At 38.6% G+C, this 21,250-nt stretch overlaps 1 protein-coding gene across 5 annotated transcripts in view; it reads right to left on the reverse strand.

Moving 5' to 3' along the window:
* abcc8 (ATP-binding cassette, sub-family C (CFTR/MRP), member 8) overlaps positions 1-21,250 on the reverse strand; it is a 120,705-nt gene that overhangs the window by 30,926 nt on the left and 68,529 nt on the right. For 4 of the 5 annotated variants that reach the window (XR_010901544.1, XM_067435750.1, XM_067435752.1 and 1 more), the window contains 5 exons: positions 15,388-15,472; positions 14,857-14,937; positions 14,642-14,779; positions 4,997-5,122; positions 4,189-4,285 (listed from right to left, as the gene is read on the reverse strand). Coding sequence is in view for 4 of the 5 variants with exons in the window: in XM_067435750.1 (XP_067291851.1) it covers positions 4,189-4,285; positions 4,997-5,122; positions 14,642-14,779; positions 14,857-14,937; positions 15,388-15,472 (527 nt within the window). In the remaining variant the exon portion in view is untranslated. The remainder of the gene's footprint in view (positions 1-4,188; positions 4,286-4,996; positions 5,123-14,641; positions 14,780-14,856; positions 14,938-15,387; positions 15,473-21,250) is intronic. The other variant, XM_067435751.1, reaches the window with a different exon arrangement.

Below are 21,250 nucleotides of genomic sequence, written 5' to 3' on the forward strand. Positions count from 1 at the left end.
CCTAAAGCTATACTTCCAGACCAAGGGTCTAACTTTATATCAGAACTGTAGAAACAGGTGTATAAACTATTGGGTATAAAAGGAATAAGAAACACCCCGTATCACCCACAGACTGATGGGTTAACCGAATGCTTTAACCAAAAGCTGAAACAAATGCTGCGTAAGTTTGTCACAGACAAAAGTGATGACTGGGATCAGTGGCTCCCATATCTGCTTTTTTGCCTACAGGAAAGTTCCCCAGATCTCATCTGCATTTTCCTCGTTTTAATTATTGTATGGATGGGAGGTTCGGGGACCGTTGATGCTTTTGAAGGACATGGAATGGGGAACAAGAGTGTGTAAGTCACACTAATGTTGTTGACCATGTTGTTCAGATGCAGGAGAAGCTTGAAGCCATGAGTGTGTTGAACCATGAGTATATGGCACAGAAAAGACAAAAGACCTGATATGACCAGAAAGCCAGAACACGGACCTTTGAGCCAGGCAATCAGGTATTGGTGATGCTGCCCACTGATGCGAGCAGATTAAGTGCCAAATGGCGTGGTCCCTTTGAAGTGGTGAGGAAGTTAGGGCCGGTTACATATGAAGTCGCCACTCCTGGTCAGAAACGTTCGAAGTGGACTTTACATGTTAATCTAGTCAAAGAGTGGTTTGCTAGACCAAGGGATGCAGCAAGGGTGTTCCTGATCAGGAAGGTAAAGGATGAGGAAGAGGTGGAGGCTCAGTATCTACCAGTTCCATCTCCTAGTCTATCCCTAAGTCATCTGACCCAAAGTCAACAGTTTGATTCCTATCACACCAAGAATCGATGACCTCATTGACCGTTTGGGTAAAGCCAACTATTTAACCACTATAGACTTGGCTAAAGGTTACTGGCAGGTCCCGTTGAGTTTGAGGTCCCGAGAACTCATGGCATTCCGGACCCCCTGGGGTCTTTATCATTTTTGCATGATGCCCTTTGGCCTTCATGGGGCTGCTGCAACTTTCCAGCAGCTCATTGATCAGGTACTTTCTGGTTTGACTGACTTTACAGCTGTGTACTTGGACGACATTGTTGTTTACAGTTCAACTTGGGAAGAGTATCTGCAGCATATGGAAGTGGTTAATTAACAATATTCGATCAGCTGGGCTCACCATCAATCCTTCCAAGTGTTCCATCGCAAGAGCAGAAACTGAGTACTTGGGTATGTGATTAGCTGTGGGGTTATGAGACCTCAAGTTCAAAGAATTCAGGCAATACAGAATTTCCCCAAGCCTCAGACAAAGTCACAGATAAGATCTTTTCTCGGAATGGCAAATTGGTACAGGCAGTTTTTACCCAACTTTTCTGTGAGAGCAGCTCTACTTACCGATTTGACGAGGAAAAACTTTCCGAACCAGATTTGGTGGACGGAGGAAGCAGAGCGGGCTTTTCAGGATATTAAGAATGCGCTGTGTCAGGGGGCCAGTCTTAAGTTGTCCTGATTTTGATCAGTCTTTTGTACTTCAAACTGATGCATCAGATGTTGGAGTAGGAGCCGTTCTTCTTCAGGGTACGCAAGAAGATTGACATCCTGTAGCTTATATCAGTCGCAAGTTATTCTCCAGAGAAGTGCGGTACTCTACAGTGGAAAAGAAATGTTTGGCAGTAAAATGGGCCCTTGATACACTCAAGTATTATCTTCTTGGATGTGAGTTTGTGCTTGAGACTGACTATAAAGCATTGCAGTGGATGAACCATATGAAAGATTTAAATGCCAGGATTACATGCTGGTATCTGTCTATCCAGCCATATCAGTTTTCCATTCAGCATGTCCCAGGCCGAGACAATGTGATGGCAGACTTTCTTTCCTGCATGCCGGCGTGAAACCAGAAGTGGGGCAGTGTGTGAGGGATTGTGGTGGAGGTTAGTTTGTTTGTGTATTATATTTGATTTAATTCAATTATTTTGTTTGCAGCAAGGAAACAAAACTCACAACAATATTGTTTTGGGTTTAATAGAGTTTATTTAAACTTTCCTTTGGAGTTAAGTGCACACACTCTTTAACAAGTAGTTGGAGTTTATTCTTACCCTTTCTTTTTTGTTTTGTTATGGCTGAGTTATCGCCGTCTTACTAACTACAGTGCTTAATAATAACATTCCGGTTTGGGCGGAAACGCTGGACATATATATATATATACTGTTCCGGCCCGTGATCTAGCCGCACCATTCCTGGTTCTGCCTGGGGGGAGGACTCCAAGAACTCTTCCTCTTGTTTTGATATATATAGGAAGTAAATTTATAAAGTGGAGTAACGTGTTATTTACTGTATTTGTTTCCAGGTTTATTTGATGTTTTCATATGTTTGTATTTTGTGTAATGGACATTATTTGTGTATCTGTTTTTCCCATTTTTGTGTTAATTGGTGCTGGCCACCAATGTATAAAGGTGTGTCTGGTGTTTGTAAGAGTTAGTGTTGTTCTGTGAGGGAACGGGTCCTGTAGTCCTTAGACCTCTGTTGTATTTTTTTTAGAGGCAGATATGTATAAGTTGTTTCTTTGGTTGTTGTTTTTTTCTCTTATATTTTGGTTTAGCTCAGTTAGGTTAACATTTGCTTTATTTTTGTAATCCTATTCTGTCGCAATAACCCCCTAAGAACTAGTATCAGCCTGCAGCCTGCAAAAAAACCTGAGGTTTTAATTATAAATAAACCCATCAGTTTAACTGTTATACAAAACTTAATTGCTTTATATGATGAACATATTTAATTTAGGCCTTTATTCACATATAAACAACAAAAATGTAACCGTCATCATGACAGACATGGTCACTTTGATCTGATGTCTAGCAAAGCACAATTCATTGTTCAGAATTAAAGGGTGTATATCAATATTAATTGACATTGCTAACTGCTTGACTGGCATGCAGCGTGTATGGAATGACATGAGGGTGAATAATTAAATGACAGAATTTTAATATTTGGTTAACTGCCAGATTGGTTAAGTGCTGTAGATCTAGGGCTATTGCTGCTTACCATGCACTTTTGGGTGAGGAGTAATTGGGGAGAAAACCCATTTGGTGTCATGTTACCTTGGTGGTGCTTTGAGGCTGATGCATGCAAGTCCCACAAGGGGTTCCGTTATGGGATTTGGTCATTGATTTGGAAGACTTTGCCAACAGCTTAACTATCAACTATCAAGACATAAATGCCTAACTCAAATTTTCCTCTTTGCTATTGCTTCATGTTAACTAAAAGTGCATTTGAATGATGTTGCAAATTAAACTTAATCAACAAGTACAATCGCTCATGACATCCTTACCTTATCTTATTCCACATCGCCTCTGCAGCATATTCCAAACAATAATGACGTATGCAAATTTGGACCCAAATATCCCACATTTTAAAGTGTCAACTAATTATCCTGGTGCTGAGAACAGCAAACATATCCTACCTAAACAGCTGTGGTCCTATTCTCTGTACCGGGGTAGACCTGCTCCAGGATGGCTACCATCCTGCTCCAACCCTAATCAAAAACACCTGAACCAGCTAATGAGGATTATTTGAAAATTACAGGTCTGTTGGAGCTGGGTTGAAATTGGAGTTTGCAGGAAGGTAGCAAAAGCTGGATTCGCTACCCCTGCTCTATACCAACTGCAATTTGTTTATCGCAGGCAGAGACCTGGATGATGCCTAAACATTGCAATTAATAATGCGAGGATCTTATTTCTTAATTACAGCTTAATTACAACGCTCTGTTCCAAGACCAGGGACTTCAGCCATCTGTCATATGATCCTGGAGTTCATGACAGATGGCGAGGGTGGGAATCCAAACATCTTGGCATAGACCAATCACATCAACAGCTTGGTCAGGAATGGACAGCAATGACTATGTTGTTTCAGGAGCCTGAATCATTTAAGATGCCATCCCAGGAGATCCTTTGCAGGTGGACTACAAGAATTAGCATAGAGTGCTACAATTAGAGATTTTTTCAATGCTGCAGTCAGCAAAAAACTACAAAGAGGAACCAGTGTACTACCCACTTGTCAACCAGATATTTAATGAAGATTTATGAGGATTCCTTCTAGGGGCTTGCATAGTTATCAATGCAACAACCCATTGTTCTTTTTTGCAGATAGTTTGCAGGAAAAGGTATTGCACCAGATGAGCATGTGATATAAACTCTGCTAAATCATATTAGCATTTTGCTGTATGTTTATCTACTCGTACCTTCTACTTCCTCTTCAGTTTTTAAAGCCTCTCTGGAGTACATGGCCCGCCTCAAGTTTTTTCTTTCCAGCACCGTCATATTCTCATCTACTGTCTCCTGGAACACAACAAAGACATCAGCCTAAACAAATATTAAGAACAGGGAATACTATTTAGCATATTTGGCCAGTTTCTTAGCATAAATCAAAAGTACATTTTAATTGTTTTCCAATTAATTACGAGTATTTGGGTCTCTTAAAAAGAACACTGGTTAAAAGTGACATGGGGGTCAGTAGCCTGTTTTGCAAGAACACCTTCCTGCAAATGTTGAAATACTGAACCCATAATGAAGGGGTCATCTGATAACATCTCCAGGTAGTTTGGACCAAATACTGTAAGAGATTTCATTTGGAAGAAGAACAGGAAGGGGCCCAAAAATGTTCCTTGAGGTACTTCAGTGTTGTATGATCTTCAACACACAGTTGTGTGGCTTAAATATTTTTTATTTGGACACAGAAAGACAGTTTAGAGACCTGACTGGCTGCTGTGTAGGCCACTAGATGGCATATAAACACTTGTTTTGACACTTTAATTTATTACAGTCATTTGTCCCAAGTCACAGCCACCCATTTAGTGTATACTATGTCCTGTCTTCTTGATTGCCAAGCTTGTTTTTTCAGTATAAACCTAAATAATGTTTTTCCAATCTCTCAAACAATTCAAACAAATGTCAACAGAAAGGCCAAATGGGTAGCTTTACAAAGCAAAATAAATGAACTTGCCCTTTAAATCGCTTCTTCCAGTATCTCATACATTTTTTGCAGACTACCTTCTCAAATTCTTTGTCTTGTCTGTGCATTAGAGTCTTCCACTGCTCGAAGAGCTCAGGCTGAGAGTTTTGGATGTCCTTCAGTGTTCCTTCTGCTTGTATGCTGCCATCTTTCATCGCAATGATCTACAAACGAACAACAAATATTCAATTATTACTTCATTCTCCTGACAAGCCACATAAAAGAGAAGGTGGACGTTTTTAAAGCCCTGTGAGAAGTAAAGCCAATATTTAACAGCAAGCCTGTCCCTTTCTATCTGTCAGCTATGTCTAAATAACAGGGAGTTGAAAAACTCTTCTGACCGCTGATGGTTTATTGAGTGCTGGGAGGAGGAACACTTTAACAAGGCAATTCATCACCCAGGGTGAGAGGGACCTCATTTATTTCTAATAACAACTTAGAAGGCTTTTGAACTGTAATATGTAATATGTTTCAGCACAGGTTCTGCCAGGAAGATTCAAATGCCACCACATTTATTACAATCTGACAATCAGCCAATTATGATCTGACATCTAATATATATGACTGATCTAACTGTGTCATTAGTTAGTCAGCCGAAATTCCCTCCATCCTCCCCACCGACAACAGCAGGTTGGCCCTTTCTTTCATATGGAATTGGCTCCACCCCTCCCTTCATCTTCAGGCAGAATCTATTTCAAATGTTTATTTCTTTTAATTTTGATGATTATAACTGACAACTAAGGAAAATCCCAAATTCAGTATCTTAGAAAATTTGAATATTACTTAAAACCAATACAAAGAAAGGATTTTTAGAAATCTTGGCCAACTGAAAAGTACAAACATGAAAAGTATGAGTATGTACAGCACTCAATACTCAGTTGGGGCTCCTTTTGCCTGAATTACTGTAGCAATACGGCGTGGTGTGGAGTCGATCAGTCTATGGCACAGCTCAGGTGTTATGAGAGCCCAGGTTGCTCTGATAGTGGCCTTCAGCTCTTCTGCATTGTTGGGTCTGCCATATCACATCATCCTCTTCATAATACCCCATCGATTTTCTATTAGCGCTTACTTGCACACTTTTTTCTACCACATTTTTCCCTTCCCTTCACCTTTGGGATTTTCCTTAGTTGTCAGTTATAATCATCAAAATTAAAATAAATAAACATTTGAAATATAGCAGTCTGTGTGTAATGAATGAATATAATATACAAGTTTCACTTTTTGAATGGAATTAGTGAAATGAATCATCTTTTTGATGATATTCTAATTATATGACCAGCACCTGTATGTATTTTCTTAAGTCTCAATATTATCCAAATGTACATTCTAAAGCAAATTTATCTTGTATTAAGGATGTTTTACTGGAAACAAAGAAGCAAAACAATGGAAATGAATGGGGCCCATTCTTAAACATTAAAATACCCACTGTTTCAAAAGTATGACCACAAGATATGAACAATATGCATGTGACAATGTCTAAACCCTAAAACTACTCTAATTTTTTTGAGAACAACTTTACAGCTCAAATCATTGTAAAATCTTTTTTTTATAAATGTATTAGACTTATATTTCTTACACGTCTTATATACTTTTAAATCCTCTAAAAATTGAGCCTTTTTTGTGGTAATTAGCATCATGCTACAAATATTGTCAATTTAGTTAAGGCGGGCGTACACTGTGCGAATTCGGACACTCGGAAGGTCGTGAGATATTGCAGACGCTACGAGTCATTTAATTTGATCATCGCATCAAATCAGCTGGTACACGGCACGACTGTTTGCACCGCGAGCCGGCCGCGATCACACCAGTTTTCATGTAACACAGACACCGGAGCTTTCAATGTTGCTGCTATGGCTTTATATACAAAAAAATAAAGAAAAACGGTGTGAAAATGATTTGTTGAAAAGCAAAGAACAGCCATTCCTTTTAACCGAAACAACCAGAGGGAGAGAGAAGATTTCCTCTCACACGGTGCGAGCCGCGACCATACGAGCATCCACGATGTCCACGCGATTTCTCCCAAGAAAAAAAAATCGTCTGCGAGTTCGTACGACAGCAAAAATCGCACCGTGTATGCCCGCCTTTAAACTTGTACTGAACCCGCAATTTTCCTTTTCTTGTTTTCATTCTTTCTTAAAATATGTTTTCAGTTAAGTAAAATATCTGCAAAAGTGGAACACAAAGCTTTCATTCTGAAAAAAGAAAGAACAAAAATACTTAAATGAATAAAACAATTAATTGAATCATGTTTCTTTCAATAAAAGTATCCAATAATGTTTTCAAATATCTAGTGACTTTTTATTAAAAGTTACAATAAAATGTAATGGTTACGTTTTTAAAAGTAATGTTTCTGGCCACAGGTACTGAGCTTATAGTGTAGGAAAGTCTATCTTTCTTTCTTTCTTTCTTTCTTTCTTTCTTTCTTTCTTTCTTTCTTTCTTTCTTTCTTTCTTTCTTTCTTTCTTTCTTTCTCCTCAAAACAGTGTCAGTAGATGTGGAATATTTCTTGTCAGTGAAAAACAATATCAGGTTAGTTAGAAGAAGAGAATTATTTGCTTGGCAAAAAAGGCAGGTCCAAGGCACTCAGTTAAGTAAAGGATGAGGAAATAATTAAAAAGCCTTTATTTGGTATGGCTTAAATCATTTTAAAATACAAGAGCCAACATGTTTCGACCCAAATTGGTCTTCATCAGGGCAGAGCAACACAATGAATGAGAATGTTAACAATTTATATGTTACACCCCACCCATAACCCAACAAACATCCAATTAGCCTAACAAGGACTAATACAATCAATTAATCCAATGAGGCAATCAGGTGTACGGGATTGGGGATATCAACGTAATAGAAAAAAAAAAAAAAAAAAAAAAAAAAAAAAAAAAAAGAGACAAACTCCCCTTTAACGTAGGCTACCTGGAGAGAAAAACAAAGCAAGTGTACAATATTAGAAACAAAACCCAAAGACCAGAAAAGCAAAAGTAAGAAAGACTAAAGTAAGAAAGACAAAGCAAAATCATCATAAAGACATAGACAATACATCATAAAAAACACTTGAACTCTATGTCCTCGTTCAGACCTGGATAACGAAGCGCGTCCAGCTGATGGATCCAAAATGACTCACGCTGATTAAGTTTGCGGATCCTATCACCTCCTCTATCCAAAGGTCTCACATGCTCCAAAACCTCTATTTTTAATAGAGAATCATTCTTATTGTGCACATATAAAAAGTGTTGGGCCATCTGATAATCAGGATTACAGGTACGAATAGCATACTTATGCTCCGCCAATCGATCACGCAGACGTCTTTTAGTACGACCTACATAAAACACATCCTTCCATGGGCAAGATAAGCGATAGATGACAAATGTGGTGTTACAATTTATGAAGTCATTTAACTTAAATGTTTTGTTAGATTTAAAATCCACAAAGGTTCTCGAGGGGATGACATTACTACAATGGGGGCAGTTCATGCAACGGTATAGACCGATTGGTCTCTTTAGCCAACTTTCTTTCTTCTCAGCAGGAAGATAGTTATGTACCAGCTTATCTCGAAGAGTCGGGGCCCTTCTGTAAGATACAACAGGAGGTTGAGGAAAGACCTGTTGGAGGACAGGGTCAGAATTAATAATGGCCCAATTATCGTAAATAATCCGTTTTATCTTTCTAGCCTCCATACTATACTGTGTGATAAAAAAAGGGCGGGATTGAATATCTCTCTTACGTCCCTTCTTAATCAAGGTATCAGAACGGTTCAAGGACTGGGCTCTGGAACGTGCATGCGCAACAATATCTGGTTTGTAAGCTCTTTTAATAAAACGTTCAGACATATCATCTGCCTGCTTTTCAAAATCAAAATCATCATCACATATGCGACGAAGCCGCTGAAATTGGCCAAATGGCACATTATTAATGAGGTGTGGAGGATGAAAGGAGTCAGCCCTAAGAATGGTGTTTCTAGATGTCTTCTTTCGAAACATAGTAGTATGTAACATCCCCTCTGAATCAATGGAAATAGTTAGGTCTAAAAAATCAATGCTGATTTTGGAGTATTCAATGGACAATTTGATGTTACTATTAATGGAATTAAGGTATTCATGAAACTCCAGTACCTGAGTCTCAGTGCCCTTAAAAATAAATAATAAATCGTCAATGTAGCGACCATACCATGTGATACAATGATAAAACGGATTACACGAGTTAAGGACATGCAACTTCTCCCATAACCCCAAATACAGGCAAGCATAATTGGGTGAGAAACAACAACCCATTGGGACACCAATTTTCTGTTTGTACAGCTTGTCAGTAAACACGAAAACATTGTTATGAATAATAAACTCAGTAAGTTGTACAATGAAGTGAGAAGGAGGTCTTGTGTCATTTCTATCAGAAAGAAAGTGTGTCAAGGCGTGTAGGCCCTCCTCATGGTCAATGTTGGTATACAAAGATTCAACATCCATAGAAATTAAATATTGAGACCCAACATTACCTAGACTAGATAAACTGTTTAAAACATCCACCGTATCCTCAATAAAAGAAGGGAGAGTCCTGACAAAAGGCTTGATGAAGAAATCAACAAACTTTGATGCTGGTTCAGTAAGTGTACCATTACCCGATATAATTGGTCGCCCCGGGGGGTTATCAAAAGGAGGTTTGTGTATTTTAGGAAGTAAATAAAATGTAGCCAAGGCAGGGTGTTCAACTGTCATATATTTCATTTCACTCTCACTAATCCATTCTGAATTTTTGGCATGGGTTAGAATATTATGAAAAACATCAGTCAATTCAGACAGAGGATTATTTAAAACTCTTTCATAGTGTTTGGTTTCTAGTTGTCTTGTTGCCTCTAAGATATACATGTCTTTAGACAAAACCACTACAGCCCCACCCTTATTGTACACTTGCTTTGTTTTTCTCTCCAGGTAGCCTACGTTAAAGGGGAGTTTGTCTCTTTTTTTTTTTTTTTTTTTTTTTTTTTTTTTTTTTTTTTTTTTTTTTTTTTTTCTATTACGTTGATATCCCCAATCCCGTACACCTGATTGCCTCATTGGATTAATTGATTGTATTAGTCCTTGTTAGGCTAATTGGATGTTTGTTGGGTTATGGGTGGGGTGTAACATATAAATTGTTAACATTCTCATTCATTGTGTTGCTCTGCCCTGATGAAGACCAATTTGGGTCGAAACATGTTGGCTCTTGTATTTTAAAATGATTTAAGCCATACCAAATAAAGGCTTTTTAATTATTTCCTCATCCTTTACTTAACTGAGTGCCTTGGACCTGCCTTTTTTGCCATTCGTCTTTTCCCTTTCCCAAGAGCACCGATTACAGACTATTTAAACTCCACCAGAGCGCCGGGTTGAATCTGTTACAGTTCATTGTCTTGGGACAGTATAGGGAACTGTCCTCAACTTAGGCCTTGCTCCGCTATAGTTGGTAGCGTTTGGTGAGTAAATTATCATGGAGACATACTCTTTTTCTACGGATGAAGGAAGAAACATTATTGTCACAGACTCTTTACTCACGCATGTTGAGAATGTTTCAAGTACTGATTATTCTACAAAGAAACATGAACTACGCAAACTTTTAGAGAAAGATATGAAGCTTAAATGGCATGTAATTTCACTTTCTGATTATTGGAGAGAAGGCCGCATCCCTCGTGGGCTACGCCTGTCTAAATTCCCCTCCACTTACACAGAGGATGTCGCTTTTAAATTGAAATGGGAGTCTATTCTAAATAAATGCTCAATGGACTTGATGCTGTTGCTCATTCAAGAGGGCAAGAAAGAGATGGAACAAATCCAGTCCCGTATTAGAGACATTGAGTCTTCCTTACCCACCTCTTTGGAGCAACAGGTCCCTATTCAGCAAAAGATCAGAGAGGAAATACTCAAGCTAGAGACGACCATTAAGGAATTGAAGGTGCGGAAGTTTAAGCGTGACGAGGAGGACTACCAGAGAGGACATGTATATCGGTGGAACCAACCACGCCTGTCCCGTCATCACCGTCATTCCTACCGTCAACCAGACCGTCAACCACGCCCCCTTCAACCTAAGGTGTCTTTCAATCTTACGTCCAGTGAAGATGAGGGTCGCTCCCTGGGTTCTGAGTCTGACCATTTTTTGGAGGACGACTGGCCGCGGCTTCAGAATATTCATCGAGGTCCAAGAAGACGCGCCGGGGCTCCCGAGGGAGACGAGCGACCCCGACCACCAGCACTGAGACCGCTATCGAGGAAGAAATATCCTCGGTAATCAACCTTTCCGACACGCCTTTGTCCAATGAGCAACTTTCTGTACTGTCTAAGGGTATGTCTTTTGCACCTACTCACACCTCTAGTCTGTTTAACACTAGAGTGGATTTATTCCGCTTTTACCGCCATTTACACTTAAAGATGTTTTATCACAAGTCAGGACACAATAACGCTTGCTCTAAGATGGCTGACAACTCTGATATCACTTCTGACAGCACACTTGATAATTCAGTTCCTGACAGATCTCCCGGCATTGACTCTTACCCTTTGTTTAGACCTAAATCCTTGTTTACACCAATGGTATCGAATCCTTCTCTTGTCGCCTTTTGTAAGAAAGTTGATTTTGATGTGAAAAATTGTTTTGATGCTCAGTCCAGACCCACACATAAATCGAATCTGTCAATAAGCGAACGTAAGGCTCTCAAGGAGCTGTCTTTGATTGATGACATCATTATCCGTCCTGCTGATAAGGGTGGGGCTGTAGTGGTTTTGTCTAAAGACATGTATATCTTAGAGGCAACAAGACAACTAGAAACCAAACACTATGAAAGAGTTTTAAATAATCCTCTGTCTGAATTGACTGATGTTTTTCATAATATTCTAACCCATGCCAAAAATTCAGAATGGATTAGTGAGAGTGAAATGAAATATATGACAGTTGAACACCCTGCCTTGGCTACATTTTATTTACTTCCTAAAATACACAAACCTCCTTTTGATAACCCCCCGGGGCGACCAATTATATCGGGTAATGGTACACTTACTGAACCAGCATCAAAGTTTGTTGATTTCTTCATCAAGCCTTTTGTCAGGACTCTCCCTTCTTTTATTGAGGATACGGTGGATGTTTTAAACAGTTTATCTAGTCTAGGTAATGTTGGATCTCAATATTTAATTTCTATGGATGTTGAATCTTTGTATACCAACATTGACCATGAGGAGGGCCTACACGCCTTGACACACTTTCTTTCTGATAGAAATGACACAAGACCTCCTTCTCACTTCATTGTACAACTTACTGAGTTTATTATTCATAACAATGTTTTCGTGTTTACTGACAAGCTGTACAAACAGAAAATTGGTGTCCCAATGGGTTGTTGTTTCTCACCCAATTATGCTTGCCTGTATTTGGGGTTATGGGAGAAGTTGCATGTCCTTAACTCGTGTAATCCGTTTTATCATTGTATCACATGGTATGGTCGCTACATTGACGATTTATTATTTATTTTTAAGGGCACTGAGACTCAGGTACTGGAGTTTCATGAATACCTTAATTCCATTAATAGTAACATCAAATTGTCCATTGAATACTCCAAAATCAGCATTGATTTTTTAGACCTAACTATTTCCATTGATTCAGAGGGGATGTTACATACTACTATGTTTCGAAAGAAGACATCTAGAAACACCATTCTTAGGGCTGACTCCTTTCATCCTCCACACCTCATTAATAATGTGCCATTTGGCCAATTTCAGCGGCTTCGTCGCATATGTGATGATGATTTTGATTTTGAAAAGCAGGCAGATGATATGTCTGAACGTTTTATTAAAAGAGCTTACAAACCAGATATTGTTGCGCATGCACGTTCCAGAGCCCAGTCCTTGAACCGTTCTGATACCTTGATTAAGAAGGGACGTAAGAGAGATATTCAATCCCGCCCTTTTTTTATCACACAGTATAGTATGGAGGCTAGAAAGATAAAACGGATTATTTACGATAATTGGGCCATTATTAATTCTGACCCTGTCCTCCAACAGGTCTTTCCTCAACCTCCTGTTGTATCTTACAGAAGGGCCCCGACTCTTCGAGATAAGCTGGTACATAACTATCTTCCTGCTGAGAAGAAAGAAAGTTGGCTAAAGAGACCAATCGGTCTATACCGTTGCATGAACTGCCCCCATTGTAGTAATGTCATCCCCTCGAGAACCTTTGTGGATTTTAAATCTAACAAAACATTTAAGTTAAATGACTTCATAAATTGTAACACCACATTTGTCATCTATCGCTTATCTTGCCCATGTAAGGATGTGTTTTATGTAGGTCGTACTAAAAGACGTCTGCGTGATCGATTGGCGGAGCATAAGTATGCTATTCGTACCTGTAATCCTGATTATCAGATGGCCCAACACTTTTTATATGTGCACAATAAGAATGATTCTCTATTAAAAATAGAGGTTTTGGAGCATGTGAGACCTTTGGATAGAGGAGGTGATAGGATCCGCAAACTTAATCAGCGTGAGTCATTTTGGATCCATCAGCTGGACGCGCTTCGTTATCCAGGTCTGAACGAGGACATAGAGTTCAAGTGTTTTTTATGATGTATTGTCTATGTCTTTATGATGATTTTGCTTTGTCTTTCTTACTTTAGTCTTTCTTACTTTTGCTTTTCTGGTCTTTGGGTTTTGTTTCTAATATTGTACACTTGCTTTGTTTTTCTCTCCAGGTAGCCTACGTTAAAGGGGAGTTTGTCTCTTTTTTTTTTTTTTTTTTTTTTTTTTTTTTTTTTTTTCTATTACGTTGATATCCCCAATCCCGTACACCTGATTGCCTCATTGGATTAATTGATTGTATTAGTCCTTGTTAGGCTAATTGGATGTTTGTTGGGTTATGGGTGGGGTGTAACATATAAATTGTTAACATTCTCATTCATTGTGTTGCTCTGCCCTGATGAAGACCAATTTGGGTCGAAACATGTTGGCTCTTGTATTTTAAAATGATTTAAGCCATACCAAATAAAGGCTTTTTAATTATTTCCTCATCCTTTACTTAACTGAGTGCCTTGGACCTGCCTTTTTTGCCATTCGTCTTTTCCCTTTCCCAAGAGCACCGATTACAGACTATTTAAACTCCACCAGAGCGCCGGGTTGAATCTGTTACAGAATTATTTGCTTATTCTAAACCTGGAGTGACCTTATTCTGGGCGAATGGCTTTGGTTTGGTCTGCAGTTTGATTCCTGTCATTGCAAACATTGGCCAAATGGGGATTTAATTAGATTTTTTCTGTAGACCAGATGGTCTATTTTGCTAGGATTTGCCGTTGAAAATGTGTCAGCAACAAATTTAACTTATCCTTTTCAACAGACCCTTGTATTGGACTATAAATAACCGACATTATGGGGTTCCTCTGAAATAATTTCTATGGGTTCAGTGGCTAGACGACAGCTGATAAATGAAAGTGAATTATTCATAAGTATAACTCAAGCTTTGTGAGATTTGACTTTTAAATTAGGCTTCAACATCTCAGAGCTCACCTATTCAATAAACCTTTTGCTTTCTCTCTTTCCGATTTAACAGATACGAGCCAGAGGTCCAGGACTGCTGTTCTGCCTAAGAGCATTTTTAAACTTGATCTGCCCATCAAAAGTCTGACCAACTTATACAGATTTCTATAGGGGAAGACATTTGAAAAAGTGTGTTTGCATATGAAGTACCCAGTCTGCGTGAGGGAGATACTGCAGTTTGTGTGTCACAAGCACCACTGTCCTCTTCTCCTCTCTCAGTAGTTTAAGAATACCCTCCTGCATCAGGTGATCACTCAGGTGAATATCCAGTGCTGAAAAAGGATCATCCTGTGATAAAAGAAAAATAAATAAATAATTGAAGTCTCACTTTGTTGCTTTGTGTGAATAGATGGTTCTGGGCTTACCAAAAACACCACATTGGTGGTTTGATAAAGAGCTCGAGCCACACTGATTCGCTGCCTCTGGCCTCCAGAAAGAATAATACCCTGGAAAGAACAAAGAACAAAGAATAAGAAAGAGAAAAAGTTTACAGCAAGGTATTGATTACAAACCTCAATAAGAAGGAGGCAGGTGGTAGAAGTTGTTACAGTAACCATTCCACACATAAATGCCATGTGGATTGATCATATTGACTTGGCTAACACTTTTTACATGAGGCTGCTTTTAGGTACAACCTGAAAGCCATTTACAACATCAAGCTGCTTTAAATGTGACCTTAGCTAAAAACCAGAATGAGCGAGAGTAAACAACAAGACGGCGGCCTTTTAACTGCTACCTGGATACTAAATCACAAGAATCCCAAACTAAATGCTTGGTTATTAGTGGAATTCAGTATGTCACATTATAACTGAAACACAACCATATGTAGTTATAAAACCATTCCAGATGGCTGGTAATGAAATGCGTCACAAAAGTCACATGGGCAACACACTGACCCGCTCTCCGATCTCCGTCTGGTCCCCTTGGGGCAGGATGTCAATGTCCGGCTGGAGAGAACATGCTTCAATTACTGTCTTGTACCTGGAAACAACAAAAGATGAGACAGAAGCACAGCTGGCTAGACACTTAACACTATGTGGTAATCTATCTTTATTACTTTTTAAAATATTAATGTTGAAATAAAATTCATGGTTAATAATAAATGACGGATTTCTCTGCATGGACTCTGTCATTGATATAATAGTGTTTAAAGCATTTCAACTGATAAGCCACCTATGTATGCCATTTGGGACTGGGCCATAAGCCAAAAAAACTAATTTCCCTCAGAATTTCCCTCAGGACATTTATTCAAATCTCGGTGTCGGAACAATGTGCAAGTTTTAAGAAATAGCCTGTCCATAATAATGTGAAAATGTACATGACACAATCAGTCAGTCAGAACATTTGTTTTAATACACAGAATTACTAAATGGGATTAGCAAAGAATCTGGTCACTCATTAGTGATAACTTACAATAAAATGATAATATATATCACATAAATTAATATAGGAATATTAATTTATGTGATATATATTATCATTTTATCATGTGTATGCTTTATTTAAATTTTTTTGACCATGGCATTTTTAATTAAAATTAATGAAAATGTAATTAAATTCTCCAATCATTTAGTCTACTTAAACCCGACCCTTTCTTACAATAGACTGCAAGGTCACATTAAGATTTTTTATGCAAAACTCACATCTCAAAATTCAATCATTAAAAGATAGATTGAAAAAATCTCCACCCTAAAGAACTTTTTTCCCCTTTTGCGATAAGCAGTTTCACTCGGATGAATAACACAATATGAAAAAAAAAATGCTATTTCTATTTCTACAAGACTTCAAGACAAATTTGTCTGTCCACAATAATGTGAAACTGTACACAACACAATGACAATAAATCAGTCGATTTATGATGTTATCAATATTATATGGCTTCTAATTAGATTTCTTTGTGGGCGGAGCTACCCAATAGACCGTGATCATAGTTAATTAGGAAAAAACTTAATAAAACACTGTCATAGGGATCATTTACATATACAAGTCTAAAATGTATGATAAAAAAGTTTAACTCGAAAGTTCAGAGAGAATGTAAAATGGTCATGCAAAATTAAATTAGTGCATTTCTGTCATGACAACTCTTGGAGAGATTGGCATGGTAATGGTAATGGGCCAAGTTAATGAATTTGGTCTTGGCGGAATAGATCTGCTACACCGCTGCTGCTGCTGCATATGTAACATACATGAATTAACCCCGTAGCAGATCTATACAGGTGGAGCTGGGGAAGGTGAAGGGTTTTTCAAAGCACACACTGCTAACAGCAACACAACTTTATTTCTTTGAATGTTGTGCCGCAGCTCATTGGCCGCTGATGCAACAGCAGCCAATCAGCTGCGCTGTTTAGATAATGCGATCAATGCCAAATTAAGTTGAGGACCTATCAGTCTGCGCCATCTAGAGTTTCATACCAGAACTTGGTATGAAACCTTAACTAAAGGTTAAGGTTTAGTTAACAGCCTTAGTCCTAATGGGTTGTAGCTATCTTAGCTATCAAAATCCAGTGTTCGGCACTGTGCGGACGTGAGTTTTTGTTGTAGATGTCTGTCTTTAAAAAAAAAAAAAAAAAAAAAAAAAAAAAAAAAAAATTGTGTATTGTGCTAATTAATTGAGATTTCTTACAGCTCTTACAGGTTTTTGGCCTTGTCTGTTCCGTTGCTTCTATTACTCTCCCCTTTTTTGTAAGTCGCTTTGGATAAAAGCGTCTGCTAAATGATTAAATGTAAATGTAAATGTAAAGGTGCTTTACCATTGCTCAGCAAAAAGTTTCTGACAGAACACAGTATATTTAAGCTGCATGACTGGGAAACCTTTCCCCACGCAGGTTTCCCAGTGTTTCATACACCACTGCATTATTAACTATAGACTTTTTCGACAGAAAATTTCACTGAAATTTCACTAATGTGACCACACCTTAAAGCAAGGTTCCTAAAATCCAGCCCTGGAGGGACACTGACCTGTAGAGTTTAGCTCAAACCACTGACTTGCAATTTTCAAGTAACTCTGAAGACATTAACTAGCTTGTTTAGGTTGGAGCTAAACTCTGCAGATCAGGGTTGATTCACTCAAAAATAAAATTATCCCATACGCAACTCTACTTGTTGAGATAACTATCTCAAGCAACATTCTTGACAATGACATTCTTCTTTCAAACAAACACAATTGGAGATATGTATATAAAAAAACATTGTGACTTTTCCAAGCTTTATAATGAGAGTGACCTGGTACCTAAATGGTAGATTTTGAAACCCAAAAAAGTGCATCCATCCATCCATAAAAGTAATCCAGGGGATTGATAAAGGCTGTATGAAGCCAAGCGATGTGTTGTTGTAAGAAAAATATCCTTCTTTATAACCAGAGGTGGACAAAGTACACAACTTCATTACTTGAGTAAAAGTAACAGTACTACTGGTTGTAAAAACAGATTTTTACTTACGTAAAAGTACAGAAGTATTTATTTTTAAAAGTACTTAAGTACCAAAAGTAAATTTCCATTTTTATGCCAACAATTTTTTTTTATTATTGTTGTAAAAATGCACATTATGCCATCATGGTTTAAGCCAATCAGTGATGCCCCATCTGACATACTAGCATACGGCTAACTTAAACTCATTTAAATACTTGTATAAAAGTTACAAAGTTGCTGTCACTTTAAGGCTGAATGCACGAATCCAATAGCCTGACAAGCCAGACCCACATCAAGATGTTTGGTCTGGAAACTCACCATAGACAATCTCAATCCGAGGGGCGGGATAAACGGTTGTCTTTCAAACTCCCTCTGCACGCGATAGGATAGCGCTACACCAACCAGAGCAACGAAGGTTAAACAGAGCTCGCTGATAGATTAAACATTCGCCGTATCCGGTCGGCTAAACTACGAACACATCTTCCCTTTTTAAGAATGACTTCAGTGCCGTTCTTTGTTCTTTTCTCAGAGAAAAGCTTAACTCCAAGTCTTCCAGAGTCGCGGTCAGAGCTGATCCGAAAGACTGCCGCCGTTCGCCAGTTTCTGTGTTTACTAGAAGCACGCAAACGCAACTTGGCCGTCGTCATTATGGCCCCGCCCGCCGACTCTATACATGATGTGATTGGGCCGTCCAGATTTTGAGGAACACAGTTCAGAATGGTATTGAGAGTGCCTAGACGACACTTGCGGGCAAATTAAATTTGCTGCCGCTAGGGTGCGTCTAGATTTCTAGGCTAACAAAGAACGGCACTGAAGTCATTCTTAAAAAGGGAAGATGTGTTCGGAGTTTAGCCGACCGGATACGGCGAATGTTTAATCTATCAGCGAGCTCTGTTTAACCTTCGTTGCTCTGGTTGGTGTAGCGTTATCCTATCGCGTGCAGAGGGAGTTTGAAAGACAACCGTTTATCCCGCCTTTGGATTGAGATTGTCTATGGTGAGTTTCCAGACCAAACATCTTGATGTGGGTCTGGCTTGTCAGGCTAGTTCATTGTTCTTTTCTCAGAGAAAAGCTTAACTCCAAGTCTTCCAGAGTCGCGGTCAGAGCTGATTCGAAAGACCGCCGCCGTTCGCCAGTTTCTGTGTTTACTAGAAGCACGCAAACGCAACTCGGCCGTCGTCATTATGGCCCCGCCCGCCGACTCTATACATGATGTGATTGGGCCGTCCAGATTTTGAGGAATACAGCTCAGAATGGTATTGAGAGTGCCTAGACGACACTTGCGGGCAAATTAAATTTGCTGCCGCTAGGGTGCGTCTAGATTTCTAGGCTACGGATCCAATACACTGATACACATTGCTATTCTCCCAAATGTTTACCTTCACTTAAGACTTTTATAGATTTGTTTATGTGAAAACTCAACAAAATGAGCATTTTTGACATCTGTCTTCTTCCATTTTGCTGTAAACTATACATCAGTGTTAAAAAAATACTGTGAAATCATTGAACTTCACGTGCTCTACAAGAGTCATTCCTGAAAGGCTTTCTGCAAAAACCAAAACACCTTTTAAAGAAGAAAAAAATCATCCACTGACTTTCAAAGCTGCGACATAATTGAATTTTGACTCTGAGGACCTTGATAGAAATGTAGTTGAGTAAAAAGTACGATTGTTGTCTTTCAAATGTAGTGAAGTTAAAGTAATACGTTTCTAGAAAAGTACAGATACTCAAAAAGTGTACTTAAGTACAGTACTCAAGTAAATGTGCTTAGTTACTGTCCACCTCTGTTTATAACTTTATAAACTACAATAACTGTCTTCTGGTACTGGCCATATGCGAGTCATGTTCCAGTGGAAGAGTGAGATCTGACTCAGCGTAAGGCGAAGGATGTGGGCATAGACGAATCTCGCATTTCAAACTAATTGGACTCGCCAGCAAACTAAAGCTCCTTCAACTTTTCGCTTTAAAAATTCTTGTTTTAAACTTCTAATTCATGACCAGTGTTTTATTTTGCTATATCCCCAGGACTTCCGCATGCATGAATAGACCCTTTTACTGTTTGTATACAATGATGACGTAGCAACGTATGCGCACGCATTTTGGCAACAAACTGTGGCCAGAATCAGCAGCATGTCAAGCTACGTGAGCGGATTAAGCAACACAAACCGAGAAAGTTATTTTAAAAAGTTGACTTTATCAAATGGTATTCGGCTACCAGATCCATGTACTATAGTGGAGTGGATAGAAGACGTTAGCAGATGGCCAGATATAACTATATAATATAACAGTAATATAATGCGGATATATACGTATTTAGTTGAGAAACCGAGCATGTACACCCGAGACAAGCATATAAATCACTGAATGCTTATGAATACGTTGTCTGTGGGCACAGAATGTCCAATACAATTTTCTACATTTATTCTTATTCTTCACACAGACATACATTTATCCTTTTCCTTACATTTTATGTTGTTATTGATTCGTGTCGACACACTTCTGTTTAAAGTTTAATTTTTTAATGCTATAGTACTTTAATAGCAACTATGTTGCTTGCATACATTTCTCAGATGGTTATTTTGCAATTAAACTATTAATAAAATCATTACAAATGAAATTGATAAGTACTGTGATTATTGATATGATAATCTGGGGATGGGGGGGTACATTATACACACCAGTGGCAGCCAGTGTTGGGAGGTTTATTATAAATAATTAAGTTTCAAGTGCAGTAAATGTTTTACAAATGATTTTTTTTTTATGCGAGCATTTTTATGTCCTCGTTCCAATCAATGCATTTAATCACCTGCAGCCACAGGTACCGGTTCTTTTGAAATGGCCGTGATCCTGTCGGAATCCTATAAAACTTAAGCCCATTGGTGGAATAGCGTTTAGTGCAACCGAAAACGCAACAGCCAGACATTTTGATGCTGCAAAACCGTTTTGATAAACTTTCGGAGTTGCTAACACGTTAGAACCACTAGGGAACAACACCACTTCCGTTGCCAAAATGCGCGCGCAACTCTTTGATCACGTGGGCTGTAAAAGGGTCTATATGTCATGCGTCGGGTTAGAGGTCATTCCTCCATTGGAACTAGACTCACTTTGTTTTTTTTTTTTTTTTTTTTTTTTTTGTGAGTAAATCGTGGGGAAATTGTAATTTTTGGATGAACTATCCCTTTAACATTATAGGCATACTTTAAACATAGAATTTGTCCTCATGTACTTTGAGTACAGACACCATTGACATGTGCCAGCTGCTGAGGCTCCAGGGAAGGTAAATATACAACAGAGATTAAGTGTCGACTCACATAGAGACACTTACTGAGGGCCACATCTGTCTAATGACTGT

Source organism: Pseudorasbora parva, chromosome 25, assembly GCF_024679245.1.
Source record: "Pseudorasbora parva isolate DD20220531a chromosome 25, ASM2467924v1, whole genome shotgun sequence".
NCBI classification, from domain to species: domain Eukaryota; kingdom Metazoa; phylum Chordata; class Actinopteri; order Cypriniformes; family Gobionidae; genus Pseudorasbora; species Pseudorasbora parva.